Source organism: Epargyreus clarus, unplaced genomic scaffold (genome assembly GCF_041222505.1).
Source record: "Epargyreus clarus isolate Ecla_fem2 unplaced genomic scaffold, WU_Ecla_fem_2.2 ptg000034l, whole genome shotgun sequence".
Taxonomy (NCBI): domain Eukaryota; kingdom Metazoa; phylum Arthropoda; class Insecta; order Lepidoptera; family Hesperiidae; genus Epargyreus; species Epargyreus clarus.
This window is the reverse complement of record NW_027332239.1, coordinates 4,069,898-4,092,420: the sequence shown is the minus strand read 5'-3', so window position 1 is coordinate 4,092,420 and position 22,523 is coordinate 4,069,898. Positions and strand designations below refer to the sequence as shown.

At 36.1% G+C, this 22,523-nt stretch overlaps 1 protein-coding gene across 4 annotated transcripts in view; it reads right to left on the bottom strand.

Annotated features, from left to right (window-relative positions):
• Positions 1 to 2,182: 2,182 nt before the first annotated feature.
• Ntan1 (N-terminal amidohydrolase 1) overlaps positions 2,183 to 22,523 on the bottom strand; it is a 113,840-nt gene continuing 93,499 nt past the window's right edge. For 3 of the 4 annotated variants that reach the window (XM_073091295.1, XM_073091297.1, XM_073091296.1), the window contains 6 exons: positions 9,134 to 9,327; positions 8,251 to 8,316; positions 6,905 to 7,087; positions 4,584 to 4,801; positions 3,724 to 3,885; positions 2,183 to 2,886 (listed from right to left, as the gene is read on the bottom strand). In XM_073091295.1, the coding sequence (XP_072947396.1) occupies positions 2,761 to 2,886; positions 3,724 to 3,885; positions 4,584 to 4,801; positions 6,905 to 7,087; positions 8,251 to 8,316; positions 9,134 to 9,320 (942 nt within the window). In that variant the 5' untranslated portion in view covers positions 9,321 to 9,327 and the 3' untranslated portion in view covers positions 2,183 to 2,760. Of the gene's footprint in view, positions 2,887 to 3,723; positions 3,886 to 4,583; positions 4,802 to 6,904; positions 7,088 to 8,250; positions 8,317 to 9,133; positions 9,328 to 17,281; positions 17,463 to 22,523 lie in introns of those variants that run through there. The other variant, XM_073091298.1, reaches the window with a different exon arrangement.

The following is a 22,523-nucleotide window of genomic DNA, read 5'->3' as shown; positions in this document are numbered from 1 at the left end:
TTTTTCATAACATTAAAAAATAGAATAAGATTACATTACTTTCATCAAACCTCGCCTTAATAAAATTAGGGAATCCTCCACATAAAATTGATATATCAACATTATTTTGAAAACAAAATAAAATTTTAAGATTTTTTTTTATAATATAAGAGTTGCAGACGAGCATGCAGTCCACCTGATGGTAAGTGGCTACTGCCGCACATGGACATCTGTAATCAACCCCAGATAGGATTAGATATTCCTACCTGAGGTCGGCCACAGATGCGCCGCTACCCCTGAGGACTAAGCTGGAACGCTTCGGAAAAGTCTGTCTCCCTTACCACACCTTTCAAAACGGAACACAGCAGCGCCTAATACTGCTGTTATTAGGTAGAAATAGGTGTGGCGGCGGTGCCGCCGGAGTCGAACCACAAAGGGTTCTACCACCTTTAAAATATCAATTCAAACCTTTAAGAATATGCGATTTCAGGGATTTTCAAGAGTCCATTCTGTAGGGTCAATAAAACTTACCATAAAAGTAATTATTATAAATAAAACAACCACAAGCTAATGAACTTTCAATATATTCATTATATTTCACAAAACAATAACTATTATTTCTAATTGATCACTGCCATATTTACAAAATAACATCCCTGTCAAATTTTCGAATCTTCTACAAATACCAATCTACTCCTTATACAAAATATTCACCGACTAATTCGAAAACGTCTCGAATACATCAGTGTAAGAATACATAATAATATTTCTATATTACGTTCATAATTTGTTAAAATTTTCAACAAAACTAACTAAAAGAATACAAACAAAAATGAAGTGAAATCAAAATATACACAATTAACTTAACAATTCATATATATCTAACTCAACTTTATATTTACATAAAAAAGGAATTCAGCTAAATAACTAATTGTCAGACACCATAATTTCTAAATTGAAATAAAATATATTTAATAGGAAAAAGAGAGCTAATGAAGTTTCTAACTATACTACGTCATTGGGAAGTATAATAAGTATGGATCTGGTACGTAGGCCAATAAATTACTATTAATAATTATTAAATTATATAATCAGAAATAAAATCCAAATGAAAAACTTACTCTAGATGGAAAAATTGTTTGCAAATAACATAAGTATTACAAATATTTTTTTTCTTTTAAATAATGACATCATAAAGAGTTGATACACCCCTCCATACTTATTTTATTTCAATTATGTCTACAAATATAACAACTAAAGACTTTGTTTCAAAGTTGAAAAATAACAATCCGTACGGACAGTAAATTTTATTTACAAAATCATTTATATTCGTTAAGCACAAAGTGTCATATCCATGTTTCCATACACAGTACAATCCCGTTATTAAATAAGAAAAGTCAATAATTAATTTTAAACTCGGAAATGTTACGCGTCATTGTACAATTTTTATACTATTTTAAGTGCCTACTAGCAAGCATGTTTCTTGGAATTTATTATCATATTTTCAACGAAATACTAAAAATGCATGCCATATTGGTATGTGCTTAGATGGCTAAGGTTATCTGAAGTAACCTGAATATTATAGTAATCAGCATTGACGTATATAAGATATAGGGATGGCGGGTTAGGTGACCGAACTGCCTCATGAGCATTGACAAAAAATCTTCAAATAGCAATTTTTCGACGATGATTTTCAAGAGATTGTTTATTTCGGACCCTTCCCCCATTGCGTGACGATAATATTCTAATAGGACCACTGCTTTGCGATCTCCTTTAGCAAACTGGAGCAACGACATAATCACTGGTTTAATTTAAGTATATCATGGTATAGGCTCTTCCCCTCATAACTTTGAATGTGTCTCAATCTTTGCTGCGGCATCTACACATATCTTAACCTGGTAAATGATGTCCTGTCAGTGCATATATATTTCATCTATATATAAAAATGGTTGGTCGTGGTAGCATTTGATTAATTGTTACATTGAATAACATAAAAACCTTAATTTAGAAAATATAATAAATTTCATGTTGCTCGTATAAACAATTTAAACATATAATTTGTTATAAAATATAATGCAAAATGGCGTCTTGTTAATATTCCACACTCACACATTACATATAACGGGGGAAAGTCAAATATAACAAATCGTCATTTTAATCAGAACATTAATAGGACCATCCATTTTTTATTTATTTATCTTCTTACGTTGACATGACATGAGTCCTCTAGTCCAGCGTTTCCCAACCTATTTCAGTCCACGGACCCTTAGGAAATCAAGCACATTTTCACGGACCCCCTTAATAAAATGAAGAGCAAAAAAAAAAAACAATCCCAGCCGAAAGATAATTTGAAAGACCGATTTATGTATTTTGTTTTTGTCTTTTTTTATATATACATTAATAATTGTGTTGTGCATCATTGCATGCATCTTTTTTAATTTTTTAAAATACCGTGTGCTTAGATAAAACTGGTTTGCTGATTTTTCGTTTTGCGGCCCTTTTGCATTTAATGAGCAATTTATGTATGGTCCGGAGATGACACCGCGGACCCCCAGGGGTCCGCGGACCACAGGTTGGGAAACGCGGCTCTAGTCAATGGTTAGCAACATTTGAGTTTATGCCGTCATAATGTTATTTAACATTGTCTAAATATTTATTTAATAGGACCATCCATTTTTATATATTATGGCAATTATTTTACGTTGACATGTCATAAATTCTCTAGTCAATGGTTAGCAACATCAGAGTGTTATGACGTCATAGCGTGTGTGTGTGTGGGTGTTAGAAGCGCACGGGCACCCAGCAGCCGGTCTGGTCGTCGCGGCGGTAGTAGTGCGGCCGGTTGTCCGGGAACACCGTCACCGCTGGGAACGGGTGTTGTTGGATGAACTTCAAAGTCAGACGGATCTGGAATGCACAATGTTCGGGATTAGTTAGCGGTTAAATAAGTACCTACACTTAATTAATATAGCAAGTACAGTACATATTTTATTAATATTAAAGCAGCAAATGTACATTGTCGTTCTATCTGAGGATAAAATGATCTGTGGTCAGATGGTGGACATCTGTAATCAATTCCAGATAAGATAAAAGTATCTGAGATGCATTTCTACTCTTGAGGACTAAGTTGAAACGCTGGAAACTGAAAAGTATTTCTCCCTTGCACTAAAAGTAATAGTGCCTCTCCACTATTATTACTTCCCCTACCATTTCTACCGCCCTAAGTACCTCTCGGAATGAGAAGGATTAGGCCATAATCCACTGCGCTGGCCAAGTGCGTATTGGTTGACTTCACATACTTTTGAGATTTTTTTTATAAATCTCTCAGGTATGCAGGTTTTCTCACGATGTTTTCCTTCACCGTTTAGCAAGTGGTAATTAATTTCTAACACGTAACTAACTTTGAAAAACCAGAGGTACGTGCCTGAAATTTGAACCTCGGACCCCTCGATCAAGAGGCCGAGTTTCTTAACCACTAGGCTATCACTGCTTTTGTTTCCGTATTTTACGTTAAGTCATTAATTTTTCTCCCCACCCGCTACTACCACCAATACCATTACTTTCAATAAAACTACTTCTATCCCACTGGTACTCACAATGTGTACGAAGTGCGGCGGCTCGACAGCGGGCGTGGTGCTGACGTGCTGCAGGGTGAAGTCCCTCCACCCTACTATTACTTTTTCTACCATTTCCATTACTCTAAATACTCGTACTACATCTATGCCCACTCACACTAGTACTCACATTGTGCACAAAGTGCGGCGGCTCAACAGCGGGCGTGGTGCTGAGGTGCTGCAGGATGAAGTCGTCGGCCTGCTCCAGCCACAGGTCGACGCCGCGCAGCGGGTCGTAGTTGAACGGGCCCACGCGCAGCATGCCTACCGCGTTGTCGTACATGTCCAGCACCTGCGACAAACATGACGTTTTATTTTTGTCGTACATGTCCAACATTTACAACAAACATGTGACGTAGGTTTGTCATTGTCTTACATATCCAGCACCTGTGATAGACATGTTATGTAGGCTTATTGTCTTGTCGTACATGTCCAACACTTGCGACAAACATGTGATGTAGGTTGTGTGTTGGACATGGAACAAAATAAGAGTGTGGTTCATGTCCAACCCTTACGACAAACATATGATGTAGGTTTCTTATTGTCATGCACGTCCAACACTTATGATAAACATGTGACCAAAAGTGTCCAACACCTGTGATAAACACGGTATATAAAACGATTTGCCATACACGCAAAATTCGCGGGATACGTAGGTACTGACACATCTCATGAGTTTGTCAGACGTGTCCAACATTTTTGCCATACACATTGCAGTTTGTAGTAAATTTATGACGCCAACGACTCTGACATACACGCATATCATGCTATTTAGCATTAAGTCCACCTTTTGTACCACAACTTTGTTTTGGTCCATAAAGTATAAATACATAAGTATCATGTACATTTCTTATGCAAATCCAACATCTACAACACATACACAGATTTTTCGTATATTATGTCCATCGCTTGAAATATGGTAAGCCTCCAGGTTTAACATCAGTTGCAATCTACACAAACTGATGGATATCACATATCAAAAACACATACCTGTGAGGAGTTAGGCCCCCCGGTGATCATCCTGGCCCCTCTGAGCGGCATCTCCGGCCCCTTGTCCGGGAAGGTGGCGGGGAAGAGGTCGCCCGCGCGGATGTCGACGCCCACGCCGGTCACCAGCGGCGCGGAGGCGCCCCCGCCCAAAGCAGTGTTTAATTCACAGCAACAAGCCAATGTTAGGTCTATCTCCTCGGTCAGGCGATGGAATGATACTGGAATGGGATACAGGTTTTTCAAATTTAATCATTTGTAGGTATATATAAAAAGGCGTTTGGGTACTCATGTCTATGGATTTAGTTGAAATTTTAACAAAATATTGCAAATGTGTATGAATATGTTTTAATATGCTGTTTATCCCGAAGGTCCCACGGGAACACAAGATTGAGCCACAGTGAAAATTAGTTGGGTTCAGCTAGCACCTTTTACTTTCACGAATCTTTATTCGTACTTTTAGCAGGTTAGCTTTTAGCAATTTATATTAAATAATGAATAATGATTAGCTTATATATTCTATGTCTTAGAAAATTATTTAACTGAGTGGTATGGCGTTGTATATTTAAATAAAAATTGGTCATGTCCTAAAAGTAAATGAATAAAATTAAAACAAATGTATCAATTAATCGTTATAGATAAAGTAATAATCGAGTACCATAGAATCATCAAAGTAAAATGAAACAGCGGAAAACGAAAGTGCCGAGAAGTAAAAGAAAATGACAACAAATTCGCTAACCAATTAACATCTAAATCAGATTTATCAATCCAGATCGCTCACTAATTACCAAACAAACAATGAGTCACGGAACACCGGCCGCGGTGGCCGTGGTCAATCAAATTACGCGATACTGCGTGTAGCGTTACACGCGGTGATGGCGCCCACGCGTGTCGCACACTCTAACGCGTACACAACACGGGTCAGTCTAGTGAAGTGGCAAACGCTACACACGCCCATTATTAATAAACAATCTATCCAATGTTTGCATCCGAAAGGTCAGTCAGTCTACCGAAGAGGCTATGCCCATTATTAATAATAATGAGGTACTGGCAACACTCTCTGAGAAGTGTCAATTATAATTTGATTATATTAAATGGTTTGGAGTATAAAATGCATTCTTTCTCATCATTCCAACATCGCCAATGTTATATTTTAGATAAGTATCTAATTTATACAATATCGATATTGATAAATTTATGCCTATCAAAGTTTGCAATTTGACAATTGCTGTTCTGCAAAAATTTATCAAATATTGACAGTATGCATTGGATAGATTAATTATTAAGAACAAACATTTGTTATATCTCTTTATACGGACATAGTACCCCCGAGGACTAAGCTGGAACGCCTCGGAAAAGTATGTCTCCCTTACCACACCCTTCAAACCGGAACACAGCAGCGCCTAACACTGCTGTTATTAGGTAGAAATAGGTGTGGCGGTGGTGCCGCCAGAGTCGAACCACAAAGGGTTCTACCACCTTCGACCTTCGACCTTGCTAACTCGACACAATCTTAGACGAAACTGAAATCTGCATTCCACACATATTATCTACATTCATTAGAATCACAAATAACAATTCATGAAAACATTTAATTTCGTCGATCATACGAACACGGCACAACATTCAACGTGTGAGCATTTGGCACCCAGACAGAGATCACTGTGGCGACCTTTACGTCACTTTTAATAATACGCTCGCTGTAATTGATCTAATAAAGATCCACCTACTATAGAGAATATGCGTAAAATTTAAGATTTGTTTTAAGAGTCAATCAAATACAAAAGATTAATTAAATATTTACATGTGTACGCTTGTATGTAGGTATATAAATGAATTCGTAAGCGATTTTAGGTAGGATAATCCTAGGTAGGATATCAGATCTGGGGTAATATTACCCAAAGCAGGGTCAAAGCTCCGTATATTTAGACAACATGCAATTTAAAAAATTCTGTTCTTTTCAAGTGATCTTCTCCAAAGAACGGCAATTGAAATATCTTATTTAAATACTAGCCTAGCCAGAAAACGAATCCAGTGTCTGCCGAGACTAACGTGGCACCAAAAATAAATTAAAGCATCAACTGACATCGATTACACACTGTTCCTTCCTCAGAACAGACCCTTTACAAAACCTACCTTTGCGAGATCTACATAGCCCTCAAAACCGCAAAAACAGTAGTATCTCGAAAAAATATTTTATTTTTATGCTATCGGATAAATCAGATTTAAACTAAGCCAAATAACGATAACTTACTTGAAACACAAAAAAACAAGTAAGAATATTTTCTCCTTACATCTACACAAAATACGGTGGCAATACTCACGCATAATATTAGCGAACAGCTCATCAGAGTATCTGTGCGGGTCAGTGAACCCGCCGACCAGCTGCAGCTCCAGCCGGCCCTCGTGGTAGCCGACCGCGAGCTGCTGCACGCGCGCCACCATCGCCGCGGCCGCCTCCACTGTACCCGACCCGTCCAGGTGGGCCAATGCCACTGCACCAGACCCTGAACCATGATGCAATTATTTTGAACATTATGAACTCTACGAATCATTATAAAAATCAAAATAATCGACTGCTTAAAAATATTTTTACATCATGTATAATATGCAGGAGTAGAAGACTATCGTGCAGTCCACCTGATGGCAAGCGGCTATTGCTCATGGACAACTGTAATCAACCCCATATAAGATTAGAGCACAACATTAGGTCGTTACAGATGCGTTGCTACTCGTTATCCGTGAGATCTAAGTTGGAACGCCTCGAATAAGTAAGTATGTCTCCCTCGCCACATAACTGAAAACGAATCAGCGGCACTTAACGCAGTAACGCCTGAAAAACATTACGCTCCGCATTTGGGTAAACTAGCCGCCACATGAGACTCTTCCATGGTATTGTGATGTGAAAATTATATTTATTGAAGCTTTGCGGAATTAGACGCTTAGTGTGATGAACACTATTTAAGTGTCATGGAAAGTTGGTAGTGTGTAATAATGTAATGTAATGTAAGTATTTTAGCTATTTAGTATTGAACTTTAGGAAAAAACATTAAATCATTGTAATTTTTTAACCGTAGCAATCAAAACAAATCAACTTTAAATATAAAGTTGAGAAATGAAAATAATTTTAGCTTTATAATCTTGTAAGGTTACCAACAATAACTTTATTGTTTTGCACGACTCATGATGCGAAGCATCAGAGAAACACCAAAATAGGTCAAAAAATTTTCCTGTCCGTCATGTGTGAAACCTGAAAACACTGTAACTTGTGAAAAAATCCATCATTTGAGTTAATTTTTTTTTTAAATTCTAATCGACGATTGTAGGTCACTGAATGCGAATGATTAATTAATTCAGTGTCGTTTAATTGCAATTAATAAAAAACGAAACCTACAAGACTGTATATCTATAGATATTATGTACATTTATTCCACCAGGGGCGCTTGTGCAGTACCTTCTTCCTACTACAGCTGTTTTTTCGGCAATTAATTTTGAACGACTTAAGTTTTTTTTTTTTTATATTTCATAATTAAATGAGCATTATGAGTCGTGCACTTTTGGATTTTCCAAACTTTATGTATTATATAGTGTAAAGAAACAACATATTTGTTTAGTAAGGAACACAAAAGCAGTTAAGTTTTAAGCACCAATTTATATAAACAATCCTCACCTGAATGCCTCACAACCACTATAATACATGATGTGGCGTCGTCCGATCCTATGATACTAACATTTTCTGAAAAGAGATAAAATTAAATTGTTATTGCATGACACAGTGATTTACGTAAAAACCGTAATATTAAGTAGCTATAAAATGATATATATGAAACCACGTAATTTGCATATACGCAAATCACCAACCGTGTATTACTATTTAATTCTCTTGCAATTATGGCACTTCAGGACAACATTGATGTATTAAAACAATTTATTATATTAATTACCTCGCTCAGCTAATTGTTTCGTGGTATACATTTCCTATTTATTTTAGCAAACGAGTGTAGGTACAATTTACACGATGTTTAACGGTCACTACGGCAAATAGACATAAAACCACTCAGAGTGGTACCTGATCTCAATCAGAAATGTGTTGCTCCTGAAGACTAATTTGGTATATATCTCGTTTACTATCCTCTAATAATGCCTGATTGATAGGCAATGTACGAAAGCCGATAAAATCCGTCTGCGTAAAACTGTAAAAGCATGCATTTTGTACAGGGACTCCTTTACTTAAGGTAGATATTGCATATCGCAATCCACTTGGGGATCCATAACTACATTGAAAACACACAAAGACTAATACTTCCGCAAACACCAAACTCAATGCAACGCTAATTTTATTATTCCCGTGTTACTAAACAGGAATAATATTCGGGTATCGAACCTGATTGGCTCGCATAAGTATATTTTAGGCACACCAGAACACACTTTACACAGTTATACTTTTATAAGGCATAAGTAGGCGTGGTAGCGGTACCGCCACAACCGAATTGCGAAGGCTTACATGTCCTACTTAATTGCGATAAAGAATTACTAGGGCCTATCACACTCACTGTCATGCGGCACGACAGCGGCGAGCTCCCGTTGCGCGACGTACAGCAAGCCCGCGGGCCCCACGACCCTGGGCGCCGCGGCCAGCAGCTGCGCCGCCGCGTCCCTGTAGCCGGGGTGCGCCGCCAGCAGCGCCCGCACCGACGTCGGGCACTCGTCCGCGAGCACCCCGTTCAGCACCACCACCATACTGCCTCTGGAAATACAAGAAATGCCGTTGAATGAAATTAATATGTCAATAACTCTTGAGGCGATTTGAGATTTTATTATACATCTCAAGAGCCTTAATTAATGCACCAAATTTCAAGTATCTAGCTTAAATAGTTTTTGAGTAATTAAGGTAATACACACGCTGTTTGATCACCGGTTCTTTCTTATCAGAAGTAGATTGATACCCTACCCCATGTCTTAAAAAAACGGAAGACTATATTTGAAAAAAGAAAAATCCAAACGGGAACTATATATTGAAGAATGTAGTTGTATTGAGCGTTTTTATTAAAAGTTATAGTATTGTAAGTAAAAATGTATATTTTACTAGCATTTTTAACTAAGTCAACTTAACCGATTGAGTTACAACTTGAAATTCTTTTGTAAGTTCCGCAATATTAAAACTGATCCCTCTGAAACCACTGTAATTACTTACAAATTAGCATTTAAGTACTAACAATTATAATAATGATTCCAAAAATTACTTGCAAGCTATACTTAAATCAACACGGTACTGTCATATGCCTGAATACTTCAGTAGGCACTCAGCGACAATAATAAAAAATAACTATTATAATTCGTAAACGATTGACGGCACAATACAACACGATACAGCATTTTCAAGCTTGACAGAGGTTCTCAACTGTAACGTTGGAATTCTTTGACACACATTGTGCAGGTGTCAAATTAATTAACATCGTTATTTATACTAAATGATACTACTACTAAATGATACACATAATAACCGGAATATCATAACTGCTTCAATTGATAATGAAATCAAAATAGTGTTGAAAAACGATATCATCCAAGACGGCTGGATATGCATTTCTCATTATTAACAGAAGAATAAAGTCTTCTTGCTTTATTTAATGCCAGAGAAAATAGACACGTATATTTTTTATTACAAAAAACCTTCTCAAAAAACCCTTTCAATTGTAAAAAATATAATACAATAATATCAGTGTAAATAAAAATCGGTTCATCTTGGAGCGTCTGCCATATTGATTTTAAAATGATAGTACAAAGCTAAACATGCATGACATTTGACATCCCACTTAAAAAAGTATACAAAACTCACACGGTTGGCGTTAACTGGATTAAAATTCAGTTCCATTATTTCACCCGCTCATACTAACGAACTAACAAATCAAGTTAAACCAGAGAGTGTAAAAAGGACATTCCATTCTGATCCAATTCGCATTAGTTGAACGAACCATATACATATGACACTCTCAGTCCCACATTAAATCCCTGTGGCATGTACTCGTATACCAATGACCCACACAAAGACGCATACATCTGTACACACTGTACATTCTGTCTGGCCAGGGATCAAACCCGCAACCCTTTGCGCGTCTATCGGTACATTGACCACTCCGCCACGCGGATCTTCCCTCTCGACTCTAAGAAGCCATCCATAAAAATAATGACCTCTTTTTATTCCAAAAAAAAACCTTCAAATCACTATGAAAAATAGATCAACAGACCACAAATAAAATCAGACCATAATTTATGCCAGTGTAAAGGTAAGTGAAACATTTGAGAAGCATTGAGCCATAATGTATTCGGAGTGGCGTCGGGTCAGGCGACAGACATTTACATACGGCGCTCGTGTGCCAACGCTACTGGCTTGAAAACAGTCATTGCTGTTCACTGAGACGAATGTACCTATTTCATGTTTCTTTAAATTTACAATCACACTAACATGAAAGACATTATAGAAAGGGAAGAAATTATATCAAAAATCACTCGCACCAGAGATGTCTATAGGTGCGGTGGACTATACCCCATGCTTCCTACTCTGACAGATCTGTGCCTAGCAGGAGGATATGGAAGGTTTGATGGTGATAATGGCTAAAGGAAGTGATATCCCTTCGTCTTACTCATAAGCAACACTACAATGTAATTTTATTAGAAGTCCGATGCTTAACACTGGAAATGATCACTTGCTTTAACTGTCAAAACAACTTGAGGAAACCTACATTATTGAAAGGTCTGTAAATAACCTCTCTTCTTTGGGAAGTCGGTTAAAGAACTGAAATAAAAGTCATGTAAAGTCTACCAGTCTGCACTTAGTCAGAGTAATATATGGTCCTCATTGTGAGAGGAAAGCCGTGAGTGAGACTGAAATGGTTTAACGATAATGATAATTGATTTCCGCAGTAAAAATAATGCAGTAAATCGCTAGGTAATGGCTACTGCCCAATTTGCCATTTAAGTATCTACTGGATCTCTACAAGGACATCCACGGGAAGAAATAGTGTCATCAAGACCGACGGTAAACCTACCTATTTTATTGTATTATTAGATACATAGTTATAATTATTAATTAATATTAGTTATGTGTTTGCATAAACCGATCCAAAACTTAAAAAATATGTGAAGTGGCCTAGTTCGATACGAATTACGATATAACTTTTTTTTTATTATATAGGAGTAGCAGACGAGCATGCAGTCCACCTGATGGTAAGTGGCTACTGCCGCCCATGGACATCTGTAATCAACTCCAGATAGGATTGGATATACCTACCTGAGGTTGGCCACAGATGCGCTGCTACCCCTGAGGACTAAGCTGGAATGCCTCGGAAAAGTATGTCTCCCTTACCACACCCTTCAAAACGGAACACAGCAGCGCTTAACACTGATGTTATTAAGCAGAAATAGGTGTGGCGGTGGTGCCGCCGGAGTCGAACCACAAAGGGTTCTACCATCTTTAATAACTAATTTATCATCGGCGTATAATATAAAAATAATTGCAATAGACGATTTTTTAGTCAATACTTAAATAAATATAGATTTGAACCATCAAATCCTGGAGCGATTTACACTCGAGCAATGGATCCGGAATATAAAAGCTCGATTGCCATTTTTTGAATATACTATCACAATCATAGCAAATTCGCAAATCAAAACATTTTTATAAAGCGATAAAAAACTTACTCTTGGATAAAAACGAATAAATAAAACATTACAGTGGTAATGTATACACTTGTCTTCTTATCCATGTTCACAACTTTGTATCTTACAATCACAATATTTAATAATCCCGCTCGATTTTTTATTTCAAAGTAAATTTAAACAAACTTCAACTGATAACGAGAATGAATTAGCACTTAATTAAAGCTACAGATAACGTAGAAAATAGTACGTTCGATATAATTATGAATATTATAAAACAAACTTCGTTTAAAACGCTAAATATCTTGGGCAGATTGTGGCAAACTGGGCACTTATCACTTCTGTGACAAGGAAGATTAAAAACTGTTGGTCCAATCGCCAAGCACGTATATATACGACCATAAAATACGTCAACTAAACACCAATACTTGGAAATTATATTAGTGTATGACGTATGTGTAATGCTTAATGTATGCTTAGTAATGTGAGTACTGAGTACGTACTCTTATTTATGTAACTGTTCAAGTACGGAAATAAGTCCATCTTCAGATTATGTAGATTAAGATATATACTCGTACATAAATATATAAAGTAAAAATAAATATATTTGTTGTTTTGAAATAACTGCTATTTCTAAACTAATTTCTAAATTATATTTTATCGTTTAAGTACTTTAGTGAGTAACTAATCTTGAAAGCTGTCAAACGGACTTTTACTTAAAACAGCAGTTCACTGACGTAGAGCAAGAAGAGATAGATCGACAGATTGATCGGACAATCGACCGATCGATCGTTGTTATTTTATCTGAACAACAAACAAAACGGCGTCAAACGTCTATAATTCTATAATTTGACCTATTACTGGAATATGATAAGAGATAACAGTAACAATTGGTTTCATTCAAGTGGCGTGTTTGTCTAGAACTCAATGAGGCGTGTTAGTATCTATTGCTTGATGACTTCATTGATAAGATTTGGTATATTTATTGCTTGAAATTATTATATCGCTTAAATCATTGTGTTAATAACATATATGTTTCGACAGTAGATAAACAAAATGAATAATAAGAAGATAAACAAGTAGGATTAAAAGTAAATTAATTAATGACTAATGTTCGATTTCGAATGACATGTTTCACTGTGCAATTTCATAAAACGTTACGCAACACCCAAAACTATCGCATACTTACATGAAGTATAAATATTAGTTTTTAGTAAATGTTATGAGCGTTATAAAAATAACTGTTTCTAGAGTACCTTTTCGTGAGCTAAACTGTCTTCTACTTAAACAAAGCACGAAAATCTATTAAAATCAAGACTAGATATGATTCAATACGATAATAAAAATGCAGTTAATATGACATGGAATATCAGCATAAGTATAGGTAGAAATTCCATTAATAACTACTCTGAATGTGAACACACATACAGTATATTAATTTGTAGGACATATTTAAGCAAACAAAGTAATCATTTTTTAATCTAAAAAATAACTTAAACGTCTGGTGAAGAATTCCTTTTTGCAATATAAAAGTTGCATGCAGGAGACAGTCCACCTTTTGGTAAGACTGATAGTACCAAAGCTGCGATCCATAGATATCAACAATCAACCCTTGATAGAATTAGTTTCCTACTTGTAACGCCTTGTATAAGCCGTATAGTATCTCCCTTCCCTTGCCACACCCTTCAGACATGAACACAGCAGCGCTTTACTTTGCTGTTATGTCTGCTGCGGAATTAGACGGGCGGTGGGTCCTTCAGAGTATTCTCATGATTAGTTTCTTCGAATTTAACGTATAATCCATCCATATACAGGAGAGTACCGCCATCTGCCTCGTGTCTTTACTATATCGCAGAACTATATTTGTTAAATGTTTTTTTCCTTATTAATATTGATAATACAAGGAAAGCTATAAATTAAATTTAAAACATCTCTACTAATTAACTGTTGACGAGATCATCTCGGTTCTCTTGTCGTAGTTATTGACGCAGTATTAGAGTTTAATCTACAGTTATCTGCAGATTATTTATTAGCATCGTAGCTACCGTGAAGGGCGGCTAACAGGGGCGCAATCTTTAGGTGAGTACATTTTACCGACCCCATAAAAAGAAAAGCATAATTATTTACTACGAATAGCCCAAAGTGGAAGATGAAGTGAAGCCTTCTGTGTATCCCGATTTGAAGGGTGTGGTAAGAGAGGCGGTAAATATTTATAAAGGAGTTCATTTTGATTTAAATATTTATATTTACTTATAACATTATGCCGATCTTTAAAAAGGCAAAAACCGCCGATATAAGGTCTGGTAATACGTATTGGCATATTGAAAAGAATCTTAAAATAACCAAAATGGCATCCCGAGGCCTTGAACAAACGAGACATGATTAATGATTTAACATTGTACGGTGTTAAGAAATTGAGCCATTCAGTCAAACGTAAAAAGCTCATTCATTCCGCGTAAAGGATGTGTCCAACCACCAACGATTAAAGTACGAAATTTTCATAAATAAACTCGTTCGATTTCCGGTTAGGTTAGGAAGAGAGAATTTGGAAGAAGAATTTGGACGAAGAATTTGGAGGAAACGAAAGAGATTTTTAAAAATCTATTGATGCAGTTTTAGTTTTTATCAAAATCGGCCTAATCCTTATAGTTTCGAAATTTTCACCCTGAAGGCCCATTTAAAAAATTCAACCTTTATACAATTTCAAAATATTTAAACTAATGGTCACGATTGTTGAAGTTTTTTTTTTTTTTTTATAATATAAGAGTAGCAGACGAGCATGCAGTCCACCTGATGGTAAGTGGCTACTGCCGCCCATGGACATCTGTAATAAACCCCAGATAGGATTAGATATTCCTATCTGAGGTGGGCCACAGATGCGCCGCTACCCCTGAGGACTAAGCTAGAATGCCTCGGAAAAGTCTTTCTCCCTTACCACACCCTTCAAACCGGAACACAGCAGCACCTAACACTGCAGTTATTAGGTAGAAATAGGTGTGGCGGTGGTGCCGCCGGAGTCGAACCACAAAGGGTTCTACCACCTTCAAGTGTACTTCAATTGGGCATAAAGATGTTTTATATTGATAAATAGATATACAATGTAAACCATATTTTAAAACAAACTTTTTAAAGTGGAAGGACCCTTTGTGGTTCAAATACCGCTGGATACGTGTCTTCTCTCGATGTGAAACAGGTTGAAGCTATACTCCACTGCGCTGGCCAAGTGAGGATTTACAAACCCTCGTATAAAGGAGTGTAGGTTCACGATGTTTTCCTTTGTCGTTTAATTCAAAAAGTCGAGTTTTAAGCCTAAGCTGTCATTGCTTTTTTTCCGCACCTTTCCTTAGCATCTCTTTATTCTAAGAAATTTCAGTCGATACTATTAAGGAGCTTCGTTTTCAAATATTTGGGTAATTTACCCTTAAATGTGTTGTTAAGGCTTATCATAAAACGAAAATAAAACTAATTAATACTGCATAATACTCGTACATATGAGACATGTTATGTTAAGCTTTCCCTGCCGCAGTGATTTTAATCAAAGCACACAAACTATATAAGAGCTTTCCCGATTTGAGCTGCTGAGCTAAAATTTTGCATACGTATTGTGTAATATCGATAACAATAATATTGAACATAGGTCACGGAGCTGGTCTGACAATGGAGTTAGCGTGTGATCACAAAAACAAAAAACATTTTGGATTTGTCTTGACACAGTCGGACTGTTTTTGACTGTGTTCTTAAAAAATAATACTAAAACTTTATACATCAAACTAAATAAACTTTTAAAACAAACTTTTTTTTTAAACGTTTTTGGAATAAAAGGTCATAAGTAAAGCCGCACGAATTTAGGAATAAAAGCTTTTTTACATATGTAGCAACAGGTAGAAAACGATCCACCTGATGGTAAGTGGCTACTGCAACTTACCAGTAATCAACCCCAAACAAGATTAAATGCCTACCTCAGGTCAACTATAGGTGCGATGCTACCCCTAAGGAGTAAGTTAGGACGCCTCGGAAAAGTATGTTTCCAAACGTTTAAAACAAAAGAATATGTAGAAATATGTTGGGTTGTGCCACCGGAGTTTAACAATTGAGGTTTTTACCACCTTAAAAAAGCTTGTTTTAACAGAACGTTCATTATGTATTTAGCTTTTATTTTTCTCCTCATTATCAATACAAAATATCTTTAGGACCAATTCAAGTGAGATAAAATTACCATTGAAGGGTGTACGGTAACAATAGGCTAATTACACACGTAGAATATAAATTATGCGCACCATCAATCATAATCAACATTTGTAAATCGCCGATAATCATCTCAATCGTCCTAGTTGATTGATTGAAGATAGAAAATAATATTTTCTTTTTTTATACATTTTATTAATAGTGCCATATTAATGATCTGGAATTAGATTTCCACGAATTGATTAACTAAAACCGCAAAGATTGGGTTTAACCGATGCGTTAATTTACCCTGTAACGAGGCAATAAATATTTACAACTGTAGTAAATTTTAATTATATGGAATATTGTTTTCCGCGAAAAATACTAACTACTAAGATAATTATAACCCGATATCGTAGCAATAATCAGTAGGGTACCGATTTTTACCAAAAGCTTCTGTAGGTACAATATCGAAAATCACGCGATTTTCGATATTCTACCATGACATTTATATAAAATATCATTATAGCAGTCATGGTATAGTAGTATGATTATGGCATCTACACCGGGGCACACTACTACACCGGGGTTTTAGTCCCAGTATTCTTTATTTTTCGAAGTCCTCTGATTTTAAGGCTTGCTTTAACTATGAATCTTTGGAAGAAACCTACAAATTCGAGAGCTCTCTAAAAAGTAAGAGTATTCAAAAGTGTAATTCTACCAATCCGCACTTGGTCAGGGCGGTGGATTACGGGCAAAAGTTTACTCATTCTTAGAGAAGACCCGTACCAGACATGGCGCCACAAAATAACAGTTCCACTTCGTGATTAATATTTAAAACGACGATCATAAATATTATTAACAACAACAATATTCACCTGTTTCCCTTTAGCGATCAACACATGCGTTTCCTACACAACTCGACCACACGGTGTCAACGATCTCGAAACATGAATAATCGACACTGATAAATTATGTTTACGGGACAGACTGTACGAATATTCTTAATCCGAACGGATTATGTGTTACATTAGGCACATGAGTGTTGTTCCCGCGCGCACCGAGTTCCAACTGAGATCGTGTTGGGGTTATCACGGCGACATGAGCATTCGCTTGCTGCAGGGCTGCCATATTTTGTTTTCTATGCAAATTTGTGTAGCGATGGAACTATCAAGGGAACTTTACTCCCAGGGTCATATATTCATTTGAAATAAGGGTAAAGCCGTGATGTGTTATTTTGAGCTGTTAATATACATGATAGGTACTATCAATTTCAGCTCAGTTCCCAAAGATGTAAGAATGTAATTTTATACGAAACTTCTCCGAATCGCTATGGAATTTTGGCGAATTGTTTAAGTTAAGATTAAAAATGTAATATACAAGGAAATTCTTCAAAAGTAGGTATAGAATTTTGGCTTCAATTAAACTCAGTAACTACTTCATTTTCCTCTACAATGTACCTAAATATTAGAGAATGACATCTGAAATTTAGGATTTTTTAAACCGATGATTAAGAATATTGTCAAAAAGATGTTCTTTAACGTATGGAGAAGGTAAAGAGAGGTATGGAATTTCAGCGACATAATTACTTAAAATTAGCTTAAACGTTACTCAAAGCTACAATTTTACTAACTAACCTAAAAACGCATAGTATCACATACAACAGCACACAATCTAAATAACCACGCCAGCCCTACCGACTTACTGTTGTTATTGTTATGATAATGCTTATTATGTTGGAAATAGTGGGCCGATAGTGTCTGTATCTTGCAATAAGCAATTAAGAAATATACCATCGACTCGGTTTTATCTCGTCAATAACAAATGAGGCGCAGGCCGCGAATGTCGCCTGCTTGTGATAATGAATATTATTAACGCATCGTTTCCTAGAACCGTTTTAATTATCGACGTATCGGTAGCGAGGAGGTATTTGATATCGGTTTTAGATTCTGTTTGTTTTAGGTTACGCTTTATAATGGTTAGTTAACTATTAAGATATTAATAGAGGCACTGAAGCAGTGATAGCCTAATGGTTAGAAACTCGGCTTCTCAATCCCCGGTCCAAGGTTCTTTAACAGGTTTTTTAACAGTTTGTGTGTATGCACAGTGAAGGAAAACATCGTGCAAATAATAAGGGCATGGGAAGTGTACCAATGGCCACCGCGTCTTAAACCCCGATAATTAAAAGAGAACATATGCTTAAATTTAAGAACATGTTGTTAACTCAAAGGACTACAACTTAATTTGACAACGAGTTGTGCCTGCGACTTCGTTTGGATTCGAAATATATAGCAAATAATACAACGTCATATGTATATCAAACTTACTGAGCACACCGGTAAAATGAACACACATGCAATGTTAGAAAAAATATTTCTTATTTCTGACTATAAATTGTAACAAATTTTGTAGAGACAGAGATTTAATGGTCTCTTCAAAAGTTAAATGTTAAGTAATAATACTAGGAATAAATTGTTAAGTCATAAAATTCGATTTAATACGAGGCATCCCGATCGCAATATATTAAACTGATTGTAATTTAAGGAACACCGATAGCAATACTCGGGATACCGAATACGGTGGCTGGATCAAAGAGGTCCGGTGCTCCCGACCGGCTAATTGAGCCTAATTGACGTACGCGCACGATGGACAGCTGCTCCTTGAAATTGATGCAGCGATTTAGCAACTGTCATACGTATTTAGTTATACTGTACGTGAAAAGTGTACAGCGCCATATCTTTATTTTCAACCCATTACTCCCCCATTGCTGGGCACGGGTCTCCTCTCAGAATGAGAAGGATTAGGCCATAGTCCACCGCGCTGGCCAAGTGCGAATTGATAGACTTCACACACCTTTGAAAACTTTTTTTAAGATTTCTCAAGTATGCAGGTTTCCTCACTATGTTTTCCTTCACCATTTAAGCAAATAACAATTCATTTCTAATACACACATAACCTTGAAAAATCGGAGGTGCATGCCTGGGATTTGAATTTCAGACTCCTCTAATAGCACATCTGTGAATTACTTCCGGAAGAACACTTACCTCAATATGAATTTACAGATTTTCTGCATGTGTGATGATGAAATATTTGCACAATTTACATATATGTACATCCTTTATTTTTTTTATTATAACACAATTAATTAGCTGATTGCAAAAAAAATACTATTTTAATATGAACTGCAAATAATAATACAAGAATGCATACCCGTCAATATCAAAACTAGATGGCAAAATCAGTACTTAGAAGGCAACCATCTTGTGACAACGCATCTGTTATGCATTGGCTTAAGGTAGAACCCTTGTTCTACGTGGAGTTAATAACAAGTCTTCAGTCTCATAATAATTTTAACCTTTATACATACTTACTCTGTAAAAAAATCAAGTATCTATCTATTACGGTTCAGGAGATAGAGCCCTGTGACGGACGGACAGACAAACAACGGTAGCTTAGTAATAGCGTTCCGTTTTACCCTTTGGGTACGGAACCCTAAAAAGTGTTGTACCCCCAGTAGGGGAGGGCGACATTGATATCTCAGGGCTATCGTCATTTATAAACAAAACACAAACATACCTAATTAACGTTTGACGCTAATTCTAGTTATTTACTAACAAACTAACTAATGTATCTAACAACTTATATAACAAAATCATCTTAATACTTATCAAGCAATTATATACGCTATCAATACTATAAATGTAAATATTTGCACCAGTGTAGGTCGATACTAAATCTGTGCATGAATGTGGCCAAAGGCATATTATTGCATTGCTGTGTATAAGATTTTCCTTACAATTGCATGAGGCTTAGAGCATATTCCATCAAGTATCATATCATCATCTTTTAAAAGGCATCAAAAAAGTGATAAAATTTCCCACTGAACATTGTCCTACACTGAGAATTGCATAATTACTAAAATCAGAATACAAATACAATGTAAATTTATTCATACTAACTTGGGGACAAAACTAAATGGAATCTGTGGTTAAAATATTTTAACACAAAATTATGAAAGAATTACTCTAATGACATTATCACGTCAAATACATACTTCATACTTAGTTGGAAAATTGTACGTAAAGTTGGGTACAGACCCGGAGCAATTACATGTAATAATGTATCAATTTGGAATTCGATTTCAAGCATTGCATTACAATGATACGTGCAAGCTCGAGGTACAGACCGGATCATTATGATCAGCCAGTTTCTAATCCATACCTAGACACGGGCCTCCTATCAGCGGAATAGGATATAGTCATAGTCCACTACTTTAGCATAATGCACATTAGTAGGCTTCACATAAAAACTTTTATATCACGGCGTGCGTAAATTGACGTTTTACGCACGCTTCGCGTGCGCAAAACCCCCATTTCCGACCCCGTAATATAAAATTTTATACAACACGCGGACGAAAAATGTTTTTCTGACTCGTGTGATTGCAGTCCTCGCCTGCGGCTCGGCCTGCAAACTCACACTTGTCAGAAAAAAATTTTTCGTCCTCGTATTGTAATGTACTATTATAGCACTCTGTGACCTAAACCCGCATTTTAGCCACGCATTTCTGTGTCCAAAGTAGCCGATTTTTACACCGTACGAATATTAATACACTACCCTCACAGTTGAAAAAAATAAACATAGCTATGGACGTTTCATACTTTTAAGTGTGTAATGAGTATTTTGTTTAAAGCTATAATTATTTTAATATTTTATTTTGGACGTATTTATAAATGTTTTTGCCATTATGTACATACTAAGCAATAGCATCACTATAAGACTAACTATTGGGCTTTATCGAATTTTATTGTTTGTTTTGACTGTGTTTGTTTTATTTTCGCTACACACCATAGTAGGAGATATTTAAATTAGGAATCGTTATCAAAATTAGCCATAATACTACTCCAGTAGAATCTCGACTAAGCGACCTATTTGTTGTCGTATTTGTGGCATTCGGATTATCGAAAATTTGGATAATTGAGTTTATGAAGAAAAGCTATTTAAACCGATTTAGGAAGGTGATGTTTTTCGACTATATGTTTGTTACGTATGTATTTTTAATTCTTTGGCAAACTCAAACGACTTCATTAATTTTGATACATGATGTGTCGCTGAATTCGTCTAAATTGTGGCGATAACATAGGTTATATTTTAAGCAATCTGGTTTTTGTTTTTTATAGTAACTATTTTGTTGCGATTTGGCGACTTTCCGGAATTTAAATGCACAAGTCACACAAAATGTGGCTGATCTGTAAGGGTTATTACAAAGTTACTTGTTCACGTATCACAATCCGAACAATCACGAATATTTATAACTAAGGTCCGGATAATCGATTTTCTACTGTATCACTAGTATTAGTTATGTATATAATACGCCTGTATGTAGCCTAAATGGCTTGATAAATTTCAATGGTTTTGGTTGTGTCACATTTTTATTGCTTTTTTAGTTCATAATTTTTAGTTTCAATCATTTATAAGTTTCAAAATAATTATCATATTTTTTCATATTTCTTCACAAGTATAAGCGGGTTTATGTCACACGAGCTATAAAATAGTATACGATACTTGTGACAAAAGTAGCCTATTATCTGCACGGCGTTTAGCACCCTCGCTGCGCTCGGGCGCTAACTTCACGCCGTGCAAAAATAGGCTACTTTGGCCACGCGTATCGTAATGTACTATTTAAATTACTCGCAGACATATAGGTTCTTCTCGTAATATTCAGTCACCAACAAGCATGTGATAAGTAACTTTTTAAGCCCATAAAAGTATAACATCGAATAATATCAAGACTAAGGCTTTGGAACTTGAAAACCAGAGCATCGCATGAGAGGCTGAATTTCAAATATCATGCTGTCAGCTCTTTATGTACAAATCGGAAGAACGAACATTTTTGTTGACCGAATTAAAGCATTCGATTTTGAACATGTTATGTTCGAAAATGCTTACGACATTTTGTTCACTAATTTGATAAGTTGCTCGTCTTATCTCGTCATCAGCGCTCATCTCTGTCACCAGTGAGTACACAACATTACGTGCTCGTATGAACGTAGGTCCAATTAAGGGTCATAAAACAGTGAATCGCAACTAATTATAATTTACGTCTTCGTGTTTGTACGTTCA